Source organism: Aedes albopictus, chromosome 1 (genome assembly GCF_035046485.1).
Source record: "Aedes albopictus strain Foshan chromosome 1, AalbF5, whole genome shotgun sequence".
Taxonomy (NCBI): Eukaryota; Metazoa; Arthropoda; class Insecta; order Diptera; family Culicidae; genus Aedes; species Aedes albopictus.
Window position 1 is genome coordinate 79,256,648 of NC_085136.1, and position 15,008 is coordinate 79,271,655.

Here is a 15,008-nt window from a genome sequence, read left to right on the forward strand (position 1 = left end):
GGGCACAAACGTCGCGTCGTCCCATATCGCGGAGCCCCGTGTCCACTGTGTCCAGCAGAAAACGAAGTAAAACTTCAGTTTTGACAGATTGCGTTGCGTGTTGTGTTGGACTGGAGCGAGCGATGGCTATCACTGAAAATTTTGCGATATCATAATCGCTGGTACCAGGAAGTGAATGTAATTTTGGAATCTCTAGTGTAGAAAAAGTGAATCTCCTCTGTAGTGCAGTGCGTCGGAAAAGAATGGTGTAGTGGTGCATTAGTAGAGTGCGCGGTGCCCCAGGTGGAATTATGTGTATTCATGGGAGACGATGCCCACCATCATCATCAGGAGGAGGATGCAATGACTTCCAATAGTAGCAGCAGCACCAATCCAACAGCTACGATTACGACGACGACGACGACAGGTAATAATAATTCGGTGCCCTCGAGTACTGGAAGCAGCAGCAGTGGTAGCACAACCACCTTCTTCACCGCCGCCACAAGCACATCCGATAGCTCCTCGTCTGCTGGGGGAGTTTCGGGTGTTGTCACCTCTAGCACCACCTCTGCCATCGAGCCCCCAGCCGTCCTCCGAAGTAGCTCCGCCACGTCCAACATTACTGATAAGTCCGATAACGACAACAATGTGGACACTGGTGGCAGCAAGTCGAGCGATAGTGGCACTTTGGCCTCCGCAGTAGACGGTGGTGCTGGCAAACCGACGTCAGAAAAAGCAAACGATAAGAATTCGAAATCTCAGAAGAATCTTACGGAGCGGGCGAAGAAAACCCCCTGGTATAATGCGATTTACCCGTCGTACAAGTCCCGGACGGAAGATTTCAAGAAACTGTTCAAGGAAGTGTCCGACGACGAGCGGCTGATTGTGGACTATTCGTGTGCAATCCAGAAGGACATCCTGGTCCACGGCCGGCTGTACGTCACTCAGAACTATCTGTGCTTTCACGCGAACATAATTGTGTGGGAGACGCGTCTCTCGATCCGCTGGAAGGACGTTACGTCAATTACCAAAGAAAAAACCGCACGCGTGATTCCGAATGCGATATCGGTCTGCACGGACAGTGAGAAGCACTTTCTCACCTCGTTCACTTCGCGCGACAAGACCTATCTTATGCTCTTCCGGGTGTGGCAGAATGCGTTGATGGAAAAACCGATAAACCCGCAGGAACTTTGGCAGTGGGTACACACCTGTTACGGCGATCAGCTCGGGCTGACCAGCGACGACGAAGACTACATCGATCCGTACGATAAGAATACGGAGGACGACCGCTGCCCGGTGATCATTGCAGACGATTCCATCGTCGAGGATCTCGCCCTCATCAAGGACGTCGTTGAATTATCGGACGAACCGACGACCATCATCATGGTAGCAAAGGAAAGCAAAATTTCCAAGAAGGCGGCCCACGCCAAAGCCGGCGGCTTCCCCACAGAGAGCAACATTTCCACCCCCTCCGAGCTGCTTCCCACGGACATGTCCGACTCGACCGATTCCGCCCCGGAAGAGGAATTCATCGGAGTGGGCGTCGAGTGCAATTCGCTACATTCCGGACGGCAGCTGGTGCACACCATCTTGCCCATCAATGTGGACATTCTGTTTGAGCTGCTGTTTTCCAAATCTAAATTTTTGACCGAGTTCCATAATAGTCGGAAAACTACGGACATGATTCATGGCGAGTGGAAGGTGAACAAGGATGGGCTGAAGGAGCGGGTGGTTTGTTTGACCATTGCCATCACGCAGACCATCGGGCCGAGGAGTGCGCAGGTAAGGCATTAATATTGTCATTCAATTGCTCATTGTGTTTATTAGTAATTGTAGTAATAGTCTGGCATTGAGAAGTTTCTGCTTGGGGTTGTTCACAATCCTCTCAATGTTAATTGCTCTGATGCTCTTGATCTTGAAGAAGCTCGTGGAGAAATTCTTGAACAAACTGCTGGGAGAATTTCTACAAAAAAATCATTTTGGAACCCTTGCAGAAATTCCTGGAGGAATGCCTGAATTATCTCCTGGAGAAATCCTTGAAGAAATTTCTTGAGGAACTCCTCAAAAAATCCCTGGAGCATCCCTACAGAAGTTCCTTGAGGAATTCCTGAACCAAATTTTAGTGCAATTCTTGACGAAAGTCTTGGGGAAATTCATGAAGTAATTGCTTGGGTCATCTTCTATGAAATTTCCGCGGGGATCCCTAAAAAAGTCCATGAACTAGCTCCTGGAGGAATCACTGAAGCACTTCCTAGAACAAACTCAGAAGGAAAACCTGGATGAATCACTGACGGAACTTCTAGAGGAATTCATAAATGAACCACAACAATAACTCCTGGATGATCCTGAAGGAACTTCTGGAGGAATCCCTGAAGGAACTCCTGGAAGAATTTTTGAAGAAACTCTTGGAGGAATTCCTGTACAAACTCTTGGGAAATTCATTTTAGGAATCCTCGAAGATATCTCTGGAGAAATTCCCGGAGAAATTTGTTTGAGGAATCCCCCAACATGTTCCTAAAGCAATGTTTGAAGAAATTCCTGGAAGAAATTCTAAAAAAAATCTCGAAGGAATCCCTGGAAGAATTCTTGCAGGAATTCCTGAGAAAATTTCCGAAGGAATCCCTTGAAGAAATTCGACAAGAAATCCTGCAAGGAATTTCTGGAAGGATCCTTGAAGGGACGCTTGAAGAAGCCATGGAAGAAATTCTAAAGGAATCCTCATACCCACTCCAAAGGGAACCATGATAGAACTCTGAATTAATGTCAGAAGGAACTTCAGAAGATCGCCCTGAAAGAAGTTGTGGAGAAATTCCTGAAAAAACTCCTGGAGAAATCCTTAAAGAAGTTGTTTGGGGAACCCCCCGAAAAATTTAGAGGAATCCTTCCTGGGAGAATCCCTGAAGAAATTCATTTAGGAATCCTTGAAGAAATTTCTGGAGGAATCTCTCAAGAAATACCCTGGTGCATCCCTGCAGAAATTCCTTGATGAATTCCTGAACAAATGTTTGGGACTATCAGTTAATAAATTTTTAGCTTAAAATAGGTTTTTAAAAAAAAACTACAAAAACCTACATCAAAAGAACTACAAAAACCTAATGACGTTCGGATAACCAACCAACCTCTTCAATTAATTAACTACCTAACACTGACTAATCAGTGTCGGGCGAGCCTCTGCCCTTTTATTGATTTATCATGTTTTGAATTCCATTTGTGTGTTTAGTCTTTCTTTTGTTGTTTAATTTAGCTGGAATGGGTGCTGCTGTAGTGGCTGGTGTTGGCGCTAACTGCTGTGCTGGCTGGTGTGGTGCTAACTTATCCCTGACAAAACTCTTGGAGAAATTCTTCAAGTAATTGTTTGGGTCATCTCTTATGGAATTTCTGCGGGGATCCCCAAAAACAAGTCTATGAACTAGTTCCTGGAGGAATCACTTATCGATATCCCAAAACAAACCCCGAAGGCAATCCTGGATGAATCACTGACGGAACTTCTAGAAGAATTCATAAATGAACTCCAGGAGGAACTTCTGGATGAATTTCTGAAGGAACTCCTGAAAGAATTTCTGAAGAAAGTCTTGGAAGAATTTCTGTACCAACTCCTGGGAAAATCCCTGAAGAAATTCATTTAAGGAATCCTCGAAGAAATTTCTGGAGGAAATTCTAAAATAATTACGGAGGAATTCCTGAAAAAAAACTCCCAGAGGAATCCTTGAAGAAATTCCATAAGAAATCCCGCAAGAATTTCTGGAGGGATCCTTGAAGGAATGCTTGAAGAATCCATGGAGGAAATGCTAGAGAAATTCTCAAATCCCCCACCAGGAGAAACCCTGACGGAACTCTTCAATTAATCTCAGAAGGAACTTCCGGAGGTAGCCCTGAAAGAAGTTATGGTGCAATTCCTAAGGAAATCCTTAAGAAATATCTGAAGAAACTCCTGGAGAAATCTTTAAGAAGTTTTCTGAGGAACCCTCAAAAAATTTAGAGGAATCCTTCCTGGAAGAATCCCTGAAGAAATTCATTTAGGAATCCTTGAAGAAATTTCTTGAGGAACTCCTCAAGAAATTCCCTGGAGCATCCCTGCAGAAGTTCCTTGAGAAATTCCTGAACAAATTTTTGGGGCAATTCCTGTCAAAATTCTTGGGCAAATTCTTGAAGTAATTACTTGGGTCATCCCTTATGGAATTTCTGCGGGGATTCCTAAAAAATCCATGAACTAGCTCCTGGAAGGAACTTCCGGAGGTAGCTCTGAAAGAAGTTGTGGAGAAATTCCTAAAGTATTCCTGTAGAAATATTTGAAGAAACTCTTGGAGAAATCCTTAAAGAAGTTGTTTGAGGAACCCCCTAAAAATTTAGAGGAATTCCTCCTGGGAGAATCCTTGATGAAATTTCTTAAGAAACTCCTCAAGAAATTCCTTGGAGCATCCCTGCAGGCAGAAGTTCCTTGAGCAATTGCTGAACAAATTTATGGAGCAATTCCTGGCAAAACTCTTGGAGAAATTCTTGACGTAATTGCTTGAGGCATCCCTTATGGAATTTCTGCGGGGATCCTTAAAAAATCCATGAATTAGCTCCTGGAGGAATCACTGTAGGACTTCCTACAACAAACTCCGAAGGAAATCCTGGATGAATCACTGACGGAACTTCTGGAAGAATTCATAAATGAACTCCAGGAAGAACTTCCGGATGAATTTCTGAAGGAACTTCTGGATGAATCCCTGTAGGGACTCCTGAAAGAATCTCTGAAGAAACTTTTGTAGGAATTTCTGTGCAAACTCCTGAGAAAATCCCTGAAGAAATTCATTCAAGGATCCTCGAAGAAATTTCTGGAGGAATTAATGAAAAAACTCCCAGAGGAATCCTTGAACAAATTCCATAAGAAATCCCGTAGGAATTTCTGGAGGGATCCTTGAAGGAATGCTTGAAGAATCCATGGAGGAAATTCTAAAGAAATTCTCAAATCCCCCACCAAGAGAAACCCTGACGCAACTCTGAATTAATCTCAGAAGCAACTTCCGGAGGTAGCCCTGAAAAAGTTGTGGAGAAATTCCTGAAGAATTCCTGGAGAAGTATTTGAAAAAACTCCTGGAGAAATCCTTAAAGAAGTTGTTTGAGGAACCCCCGAAAAATTTAAAGGAATCCCTCCTGGGAGAATCCCTGAAGAAATGTATTTAGGAATCATGAGTCCTTCCTGGGAGAATCCCTGAAGTAATTCATCTAGAAATCCTTGAAAAAAAATCTTGAGGAACTCTTCAAGAAATTCCCTGGAGCACCCCTACAGAAGTTCCTTGAGCAATTCTTGAACAAATTTTTGAGGCAATTCCTATCAAAATTCTTAGACAAATTCTTGCTTGGTTTATTCCTTATGGAATTTCTGCGGGGATTCCTAAAAAAAAGTCCATGAACTAGCTCCTGGAAGGAAATTCTGGAGGTAGTCCTGAAAGAAGTTGTGGAGAAATTCCTGAAGAATTCCTGGAGAAGTATCTGAAGAAACTCCTGGAGAAATCCTTAAAGAAGTTGTTTGAGGAACCTCCAAAAAATTTAGAAGAATTCCTCCTGGGAAAATCCCTGAAGAGATTCATTTACAGGGCTGTTACAAATGGCGCGGATTTTGCGTTTTTCGCGGTTTTTGCGTTTCGCGCGGATTTCGCGCGTTTTTGAAAATTTCGGCGCGGATTTTGCGGAAATGGTTTTCAAATGCACTTACATTCAACATTTAGACAAGTAGCTCAACGAAACCAGAAAAAGAACGTTTTTAAAGTAGTGTTATGGAATGTTGTGCTTAATTAAAATCAATGTTAATATTCCCTACCTTGGAGTGTTAAAGTTACACTGCACTATACGCATTTGTTAAACTGAGAAGATCCTCTTTCGGATTTCTTAGTCAAACTATTGAAGTTATTTCTGTCTTATCCCCGAAATCAATTTTCGGCTAACATTTTGGATAAAATGGCAAGATTTCTGAAATAGTTGTTTCTTGATGATTCTGAAATCTTTTTTATGGAATTTGTAAAGAGATGTCTACCGGAAGTTTCAGAGAAACATTTGGTTGAATTTTGTAGTCAAATTTAACAGAATCTTGTAAAGAAAATCATTGGTTTGATAGACTGTGTGTGTCGTAAGAAATCAAAATAAAAAAGATACAGCTAAGACGTCCTGGAGCTTTTAATGATTGCATTCTTAGATAATTCCATGGAAAACACTTTAAAAACTCTGGATAGAATATTATTCATTAGAAATTTCTAGCGATTTTTTAAACATGCAAGAGTTTCTTTATTCATTATGGATGAGTTTCAGAATGACGGAATTGACGAAATTCCTGAATCAGTTATTACTACTTGTGAAACAATTTGTTTTGCTACAACTATGATTTCCGATCAGAGCACCCGTTGTGAGGGGCACAGTGATTAAAGGGTTTCTTGGTATTTTTTTTTTTGCAAAATACTTGAAAAAAATGTTGAAGCTTTTGAAATCCTTAGAATAAGTACATTTTGGTAGAATATCCATCCAATCCTAATTTCCAAGGGTGTGGTGTGACCAGAAACTCTTATCATAAATGATCTAATGAATTTACACTTTTTCACTTTTTTTGCTTAATGTTCAGAACATTTTATAAATATCCCCCTAAGGAATAAAATTTAGTGGTGATTCAGTCAAAAAATTCACTAGTATTACTCCGTTTGTTTCTGCAAAAAGTAATCCTTGAATTTCTCAAAAAGTTTCTGAAAATTCTCAAATGATCTTTTGGGATTTCAGGATTTCTACCATAAGGTTAATTATAAATTATTTCAAAAGTTTCGTCAAACTGCTGCCTTTTTCTCGTAAAATAGTAAGCACTGATTGATAAGCAATCGAAGAACTATTGATCCAAAACATATTATTGCAATTAGAAAAAAACATGTTTAAAGTCTTGTTTGAAGTAGAAGTGGTTATACAAAGTCATGGATTAGTAATTTAAAATCAATTTATTAATTGGTGAATTGATTTTCTCTTTAAAAAATTGGGTTTTATGTAGTAAGTTTGAGTCATCAAAGCCATATGTTTTATACTGGCGCGGATTTGATGACCTAGGCGCGGTTTCAAATGGCTAGACGCGGATTTTGCGGTTTTCAAATCGACAGTTTTGTAACAGCCCTGCATTTAGTAATCCTTGAAGAAATTTCGTGAGATACTCATCAAGAAATTCCCTGAAGCATCCCTGCAGAAGTTCCTTGAGCAATTCCTGAACAATTTTTGGGGCAATTTCTGACAAAACTCTTGGACAAATTCTTGCAGTAATTACTTGAGATATCCCTTATGTAATTCCAGGGATCCTTAAAAAAATCCATGCACAAGCTGCTGGAGGAATCACTGAAGGACTTCCAAGAATAAACTCCGAAAGGAATCCTGAATGAATCACTGACGGAATTTCCAGAGGAATTCATAGATAAACTTCAGGAGGAACTCCTGGATGAATTTCTGAAGAAACTCTTGGAGGAATTCTTGTACAAACTCTTGGGAAAATCTCTAAAAAAGTCCATTAATTTAGGAATCGTCGAAAAATTTCCTGGAGTAATACCTGAAAAAGTTTTCTTGAGAGATCCTTGAAGATCTTCCTGAAAGAATCTATGAAGAAATTCCTGGAGCAAATTCTAATAAATTCAACGAGGAAGCCCTGATGAAATTGTAAGAATTCCTGAAAAAAATCCATAAGAAATTCCGCAAGAAGTTTCTGAAGAGGTTCTTGAAGAATTCCTTTAAAAAAAAACTCCTTGAATAATCCATAAAGGATTCCTTGAATCCACTCCAGGAGGAGCCCTGATGGAACTCTTGATTTAATCTCAGAAGAATCTTCTGGGGGTAGCCCTGAGCTGATAGAAGTTGTGGAGAAATTCCTGCAGAAATATCTGAAGAAAGTCTTGGAGAAATCCTTCAAGAAGATTTTTGATCAATCACCGAAAAAATAGAGGGATCCCTGAAATAAGTCCCTGAAGAAATTCCCTGAGAGATATCTGCAAAGGCTCCTTGTGGAATTTCTGAAAAAAAAATCTGAGAAATCCTTGAAATAATATCTTGATGGAATTTCAAGAGGGATCCAATAAAACTTTCCTGGAGGAATTCCAGAAGAAACTACTAGTGAAATTTGCGAAGTAACTTGTTTAGGAATCACTTGAGGAATTCCTGAATAAATGGTTGAAGGAATCTCTGAAGCAAGTGCTGGTAAAATCCACGAAGAAACTTTTAGAGAAACCCCTGAATGATATCTAGGAGGAATTCCTAAAGAAATTCTTGGAGAAGTTGCTGAAGAATTAGTGGAAGAAATTCTTGGAGAAAACATTGTTGAATTTGCTGGAGAAACCCCTGTACAAATTAATGGTGGAATCCCTGTAGTAGTCGCATGTAGGAAATACTGAAGGAACCCATAGTTTCTAAATATGTAAATCCATGGAAGAATTTCTGGCGGAATCCCTAAAGATATTTCTTTAGAAATCAATAAAGGAATTCCTAGAGAATTCCTCAAGGGGTTTTTAAAGGAATCCCGGAAGAAACTCCCCGAGAAGTCCATAAGTTCGAGAGCTCCTAGAGAAATGCTTGTATGAATTCCAGTAGAAACCTTTGATGGACCTCCTGAATCAATCTTTGCTGGAAGTTCTGGAGGAATCCCAAAAGGAATTTCTGAAGAAGCTTCTAGGGGAGTCCATGAATAAACTCCAGGTGGAACCCCTGGTGAAACTCCTGGATGTCCCGAAGAAATTCTTCAAGGAGTTCATGTAGAATTCTATCTCCAAAACTTCCTGAAAAAATCCGTTAGGAGTTTCTCGAGAACTCATCCAAGAGAACCTTGGAGATCCTCCAGGAAGTCCTCGGCAATTCTTACAGAAGTTCCTTGGGATTTATTCCGGAAGTTTATCGGGAATTCCTTCAGAATCTCATCGGGAATCCCTTCAAGAATTCCTTGAAAAGTTTGTCGGGAAATCCTCCTGTAGATCCTCAGGAACTCCTCCAGGAATTCATCGGAAATCCCTCCAGGCAATCTTCGGGAATTCCTACAGAATTCCTCCTGAAGATCCTTGGGAGTCCCTCCAAGAGTTCCTCGGGATTTCCTCTATAAATTTGACAATAATTCCTTCAGAAGCTCCCCGAGAATTCTTTCAGGAGCTCCTCGACATTTTTTCCAAAAGTTTCCCTGAAATTCCTCCAGGGATTCCTTGGCAATTCTTCTAGGAGTTCCTCGGAAATCCCTACAGGAGTTTCTCGGGAATTCCACTAGCACTTCATCGGGAATTCCTCTAGCAGATCGTCAGAAATTCCTGCAGGAGTTCTCAGAAAGTTCTTGAAGGGAGTTTCGAGAATTCCTGCAGGAGAACCTCGGGAATTCCTCCAGGAGATTCTCGTAAATTCCTCCAGGAGTTGCTTGGGAATTACTCCAGGAGCTCCTCGGAAATTACTCCCGGAGCTCCTCAGTAATTCTTCCAGGAGTTCCACGAAAATTTCTCCAGGAGATCCTCGAGAACTCCTTCAGATGATCATCGAAAAATCCTCCAGGAGTTTCTCGAAAATTCGCTCAGAAGAGCCATGGAGATCCTTCAGGAAATCGACGAGAATTTCTGCAAAAGATCCTCTACAATTCCTCCAGGAGTTCTCTTAGAAATCATCCAAGAATTTCAGGAATTCCATCAAGAGATCCTCCGGAATTTCTACAGCTGTTCCTGGGTAAATTCCTTCCAAGAGTTCTTCGGGAATTCTTGCAGGAGTTCCTCGGGAATTCCTCCAGAAGTTTATCGAGAATTTCTTCAGGAATTCCTTAAAAAGTTTCTCGGGAAAACCTCCAGGAATTTCTTGGAAATTCCTCTTGGGATTCCTCGGGAATACCTCTTGGGATTCCTCGGAAATTCTCCGAGGAGTTATATGTTTCTCGGCAATTCCTCCAAGAATTCCACGAGCAGTTCTTCATAGTTTCTCGAGGTTCTTTTCCGACACTTCCTCGGGAATTCCTTTTGGTCCCCAGAAAACCTACTCCAGGAGTTTCCTGGGAACTCCCGACGATTTCCTGGAGGTATTCATAGGTATATCCAGATGAATATCTGATAAACTCCTGAAACATTTCCTTTGAATCTTCTGAAAGAATTCCCGAGAGGGGAATTCTCGATAAACTTCTGGAGGAATTTTCAAGGAGCTCCTAGAGAAATTCCCAAAGAAAAAACACCTTTGAGAAACTCCTGGGAGAATTTGGAGGAACTCTTGGAGGAAAGGAATTCCCGAGGAACTTGTAGAGGAATTCCCGAAGAACTCCTTGAAGGAATTTTCGGAGAGCTTCTGGAGGTATTCCCGAGGAACTCGTGGAGAAATTCCCGATGAACTCTGGAAGAATTTCCGAGTAAGTCCTGGAGAAATCCCAAAAAACTCCAGGAGAAATTCCCGAGGAATATAGGAATACATGAATACATTTTCTGGGAACTCCTGGATGGATTCCTGAGAAACTGCTGGAGGAATTTTTGTAGGATTTCTCGAGGAACTCCTGGAATTTTTTTGAGGAACTCCTGGAAGAATTACCGAGGAACTCCTGGAGAATTTCCCGCGGAATTCCTAAAAGAATTCTCGAGCAATTTCTGAAGGAATTCCCGAGGCTCTCCTGAAAAAAAAACAAAATTCGGTAAACTCTTAGAGGAATTTCCCTTGGAACTCCAGAATGGATTGCTGAGGAACTGCTGGAGGAATTCCCGAGGAACTCCTAGTGGAATTCCTGATAAACTTCTGGGAGAATTTTCGAGTAACTCTTGGAGGATTAACTGAGGAACCCTTAAAGGAATTCCGGAGGAACTTGTAGAGGAATTCTAAAGGAGCTCCAGAGGAATTCCGAGGAACTGCTTGAAGAAATTCTCGAGGAATTCTTGAAGGGTGCATTTCGAGTATGCCAAATGTCCATTATGCCAAATGTATTTATGCCAAATGACTTTATGTCAAATGTCCCGCTCCCAGAAATTTCGCCAAGTATTTCTCTAGGGGCACCACTTCAATTTTATCATAGAATTTTATCAAATAACAAGCTTCAGGAATTCCTCAAGGGACTTCTTCAAAAATAATCTCCTTTGCAAATTGCCCCACGGACGTTAGCGGGGTTCCGATAGTAATTGTTTCAGGGTTTGTTCCATGAAATACTACAGGAATTCCTCTCACAATTAATTTCATTCAGCAAATTTTACAAATGCTTCTGTAATTTCAGTTCATGATTCCTTCGAAAATTACTCTAGACATTTCTCCGGGAATTTCTCATGGTGTATCTTTAGAGGTTCCTCCAGTGATTGTTCCGGTGTTTTCTTCGACGATTCCTTCAGGAATTTCGTAAAGGATTTAAATATAAATTTGACAAGAAATTCTTTTAGATATTTGCAAATGTATTCTTTCAGAGATTTCTTCAGGAATTTCACTATGTATTCCTTCACAAACTCTGCTAGAAATTGCTCCAATAATTCGATCTGGAATTATTCGAAGTGTTTCTTTTGGAATATCTTAAAGGAATTCTTTCAGAAATTTTTACTAGAAATTATTCAAAAATTAATCCACGAATTCCTTAAATTTTGTACTTAAAATCCTTTATGAGTCCATCCAAGGATTCTTCTAATAATTTGCCCAGAAATTACTGCAGACATGGATTTTTTCTGACTTTTTCCAGGGATCCCTATAGAAATTTATCCAGGAGTTCGTTAAAACAGCTCTCCTGGAATTTCCGAAAGAATTCCTCATGGGATTGTTTCCGGGATTCCTCGGAGGGGTTTCTTCAAGAATTCCTCCTGTTATTCCTTCTGAGATACTTTCAGGAACTATTCTAGAGGTTATTTAAAAACTTCCTCCAAGGATTCCTTCAGGAACTCTTCTTGGAATTTCTTCAGGAATTCCTTCAGTAATTCTTTCAAAAACTCCTCCAAGAATTAATCCTAGACTTTCTCCAAGAATTGTTTAGGGATTACATTAGGAATTCCTCTTGGCATTGCTTCCCGGATTCCTCCTGAGGTTTCCCCAGAGATTCCTTCAGGAACTACTACAGGGATTCCTCCAGGTGTTCCTCCACGACCTCGTTTTAAGATTCCTTCAGGATTTCCCCAGGAATTCTTTCTGCGATTTCTTCAGTTCTTCCTGCGATTTCTCCAGAAATTCTTCCTAGGGATGCCTAGGGATTCTTCATTCAGGGATTCCTCTAGGAATTCATCAAGGGAATCCTCCATAGATTCTCTTGGGAGTTATTTCCCTGGGGATTCCTTTGAGATTCTTCCAGGAATTTCTGCAGGGATTCCTACCGAAATTCCTCTAGAGTTTTCTTCTAGGAATTCCAATAGAGATTCCTCCAGGAGATCTTCTAGGGACTTCTCCAGGAATTCCTACAGGAATTGCTCCTGAAATATCTCCAGAAATTGCTCCAGGGATTCCTTCAAGAATTCCTCCAGGAATTTGTCTAGGCATTTCTCCAGGAATTATTCCATAGACTCCTCCAAGAATTCTTCCAAAAATTCCTCCAGGAATTACTCCAGAAATTTCGTAATTCCTCCAGGAATTTCTCCAAAAATCCTCCAGGGATTCCTTCGGATTTTTTTCCAAGAATTTATCCAGGAATTCCACCACAATCTTTTCCAGAGATTCCTGGAAGTATTTATCGAAAAAATTCTACTCCAAGAATTCCTCCAGGTATTGATCTAGGGATTCCCCTTGGGATTTCGTCTGCGATTCTTCCAAGGACTCCTCTAAGGTTGCCTCTAGGCATTCTTCCAGAATTGCTTCAGGGATTCCTCCAGGAATGCCTCCAGAAATTCACCTAGAAATTCTTCCAGGAATTTATCCAGCAATTCCTCCAGAGATTCCAACAGGAATTGCTCCAGGGGTTCTTTCAGGAACATCCCCATGAATTTATCCAGGGATTTCTTCAGGATTTCCCCCAAGGATTCCTTCAGGAATTCCATTAGAAATTACTCCAATAATTCCACCAGCAATTCCACCAGAAATCTCTCTAAGAATTCCTCCAAGAATTTCTTTAGCAATTTCTTCCGAAATTTATCCTGGGATTCCTTCCAGAACTCTTATATGAATTCCTCCAGCAATTTCTCCCATAATTCCTCCTGAAATTATTCCAGGAATTTTTCCAGTAATTTATCCAGGAATTTTGACAGGGATTCCTGCAGGAATTCTTTCAGGAATTGTACCATGAATTTTGACAGGGATTCCTCCAGGTACAGCTTCCGCTCGATAACTGGGCTTTGTCGACAGTCCAGTAAGCGAGCGCCGCTCGATAACTGGACTGAGCTTCCGGAGCCGGAGGCTATTGTTATATTTTGTTTTGTTTACCGATTTGTGAAATGTGAGGTTATATTCCGCTTATTTTTGACAGATAACTGATTTTTAACTCGACTTTGCCCCAGTTATCGAGCGCCCAGTTAAAAAGCAGTCCAGTTAAAGAGCAGTCAGTTATCGAGCGGATGCTGTATATGTCCAAAAGATCTTCCAGGCATTCCTCCAGGATTTCCTCCAGAGATTCCTCCAGGAATTACTTCAAAATTCCTCCATTATATCCTCCATGGATTTCTTAAGGAATTTTTCAGGAATTACTCCAGAAATACCTCCAGGAAGTCCTCCTGAAATTCCTCTAGGATTTCTTCGAGGAATTCCTCACGAGATTTCTTCCAAAATTTCTTCAGGGATTCCTCCAGGAATTCCTCTACTAATTCCTTCAGGAGTTCTTCCAGGGATTGCTCCATGAATTCTTTCAGAAATTCCGTCAGGTATACTTTAAGAAAATCCTCTAGTGATCTCCAGGAATTCTGCTCGGGATCACTTCAATAAAATTATTCAGGGGTTCCAGCAGAAATTCCAGAAATTCTCCCATTATGTTTTCCAAGAATGCACCCAAGAATTACTCCAGGTTTACCTGAAGACATATTTTGATACGTGATTCATCAGAAATAATTGAAAACAACACAAAGAGTGCGTGATGGTGTAGTTCAAAGACAAGAAAGCATTGACCTAAACGATATGCGGAGATTTTACGCAACTGTGGATAAAGCGCAGCGAAATTTGTAAATTATATTCACTACTAACCGTTTTTCTCTCCTTCGCAGGTTACGGAAACCCAAGTCATGCGCGACTGCAGCAAACCCGGCCAGCTGTACTCGATCGACGTCAGTGCCGTCCAGGGCGGCATCCCGTACGCCGACAGTTTCTACGTGACCCAGCACTACTGCATGTCGCGCACCAAGGACGACCACACAGTTCTCTCCGTGCACGCTCAAATCCACTACAAGAAGAACATTTTCGGCTTCGTGCGTGGCTTTATCGAGAAGAACACCTGGGTCGGGCTGGAGGATTTCTACAATGCGCTGCTGCGGAGCCTCCAGAGCGAGTACTGCATTCCACCGGCCAAGAGCAAAAGCCGTCGATCTCGAAAACCTGCGCTCGCGCAGCATGCCAAAGCCCCGGACGAACCGGCCGTGCTGCGCAGCGCTCCCCTCATCCCGGCGGCGGCGTCCGCGGCCAGTGCTTCCGCCAAGTCGGCCACGTCCGCCCCGCAAACCTTCTTCTCCTGGTTCGTTGTGATTTTACTTGTGATCTTACTATCGATAAATGTTGCACTCTACGTTAAACTTTGGAACCTGGAGGGGGAAAACGAGAGCCTGTTCCGTTCGGCGGACCCGGCTTCCTCCGCCGTCGATCAGAAGATTCTGAAGAACCCGCCGCAGACGCACGCCGACTGGCTGGCCCTGCTGCACGAGCAGGAAACCAAACACGCCAAGGAAATGATCAAATGGCAGCAGGTTTTGCACACGGTCACCGATCTCCTTAGAAAGGTAAGCAGTATTTGTGAGAATATTCCCACTAATGTTACTAATGTTAGCGATCAGACGACGCCTCCCCAGCAGCAACAGCAACAAGCTTTCGGCATGGACGAATTGTAGAGAGTACCTATTATATTGGATAATAGCTAATAGCGCACGGTAAATAGTTGTGACAAAGGTAATAAAGTTTAAATTTGACTACTAATAGGTGATATAATCAGAGTAGGGAAAAAAGAA

The 15,008-nt window shown here is 41.7% G+C and overlaps 1 protein-coding gene across 2 annotated transcripts; it reads left to right on the forward strand.

Annotated features, from left to right (window-relative positions):
* The first annotated feature begins 71 nt into the window (after nucleotides 1-71).
* LOC115256372 (protein Aster-B) lies at nucleotides 72-15,008 on the forward strand. Of its 2 annotated transcripts, XM_029854737.2 has the most exons (3): nucleotides 72-1,761; nucleotides 14,058-14,783; nucleotides 14,838-15,008. In XM_029854737.2, the coding sequence occupies exons 1-3, from the start codon at nucleotides 301-303 to the stop codon at nucleotides 14,889-14,891; spliced, it is 2,241 nt and encodes a 746-aa protein (XP_029710597.1). In that variant the 5' UTR covers nucleotides 72-300; the 3' UTR covers nucleotides 14,892-15,008. The 2 variants fall into 2 exon arrangements, with proteins under 2 accessions (XP_029710597.1, XP_029710596.1); XM_029854736.2 differs by having other exon boundaries at nucleotides 73-1,761; nucleotides 14,058-15,008.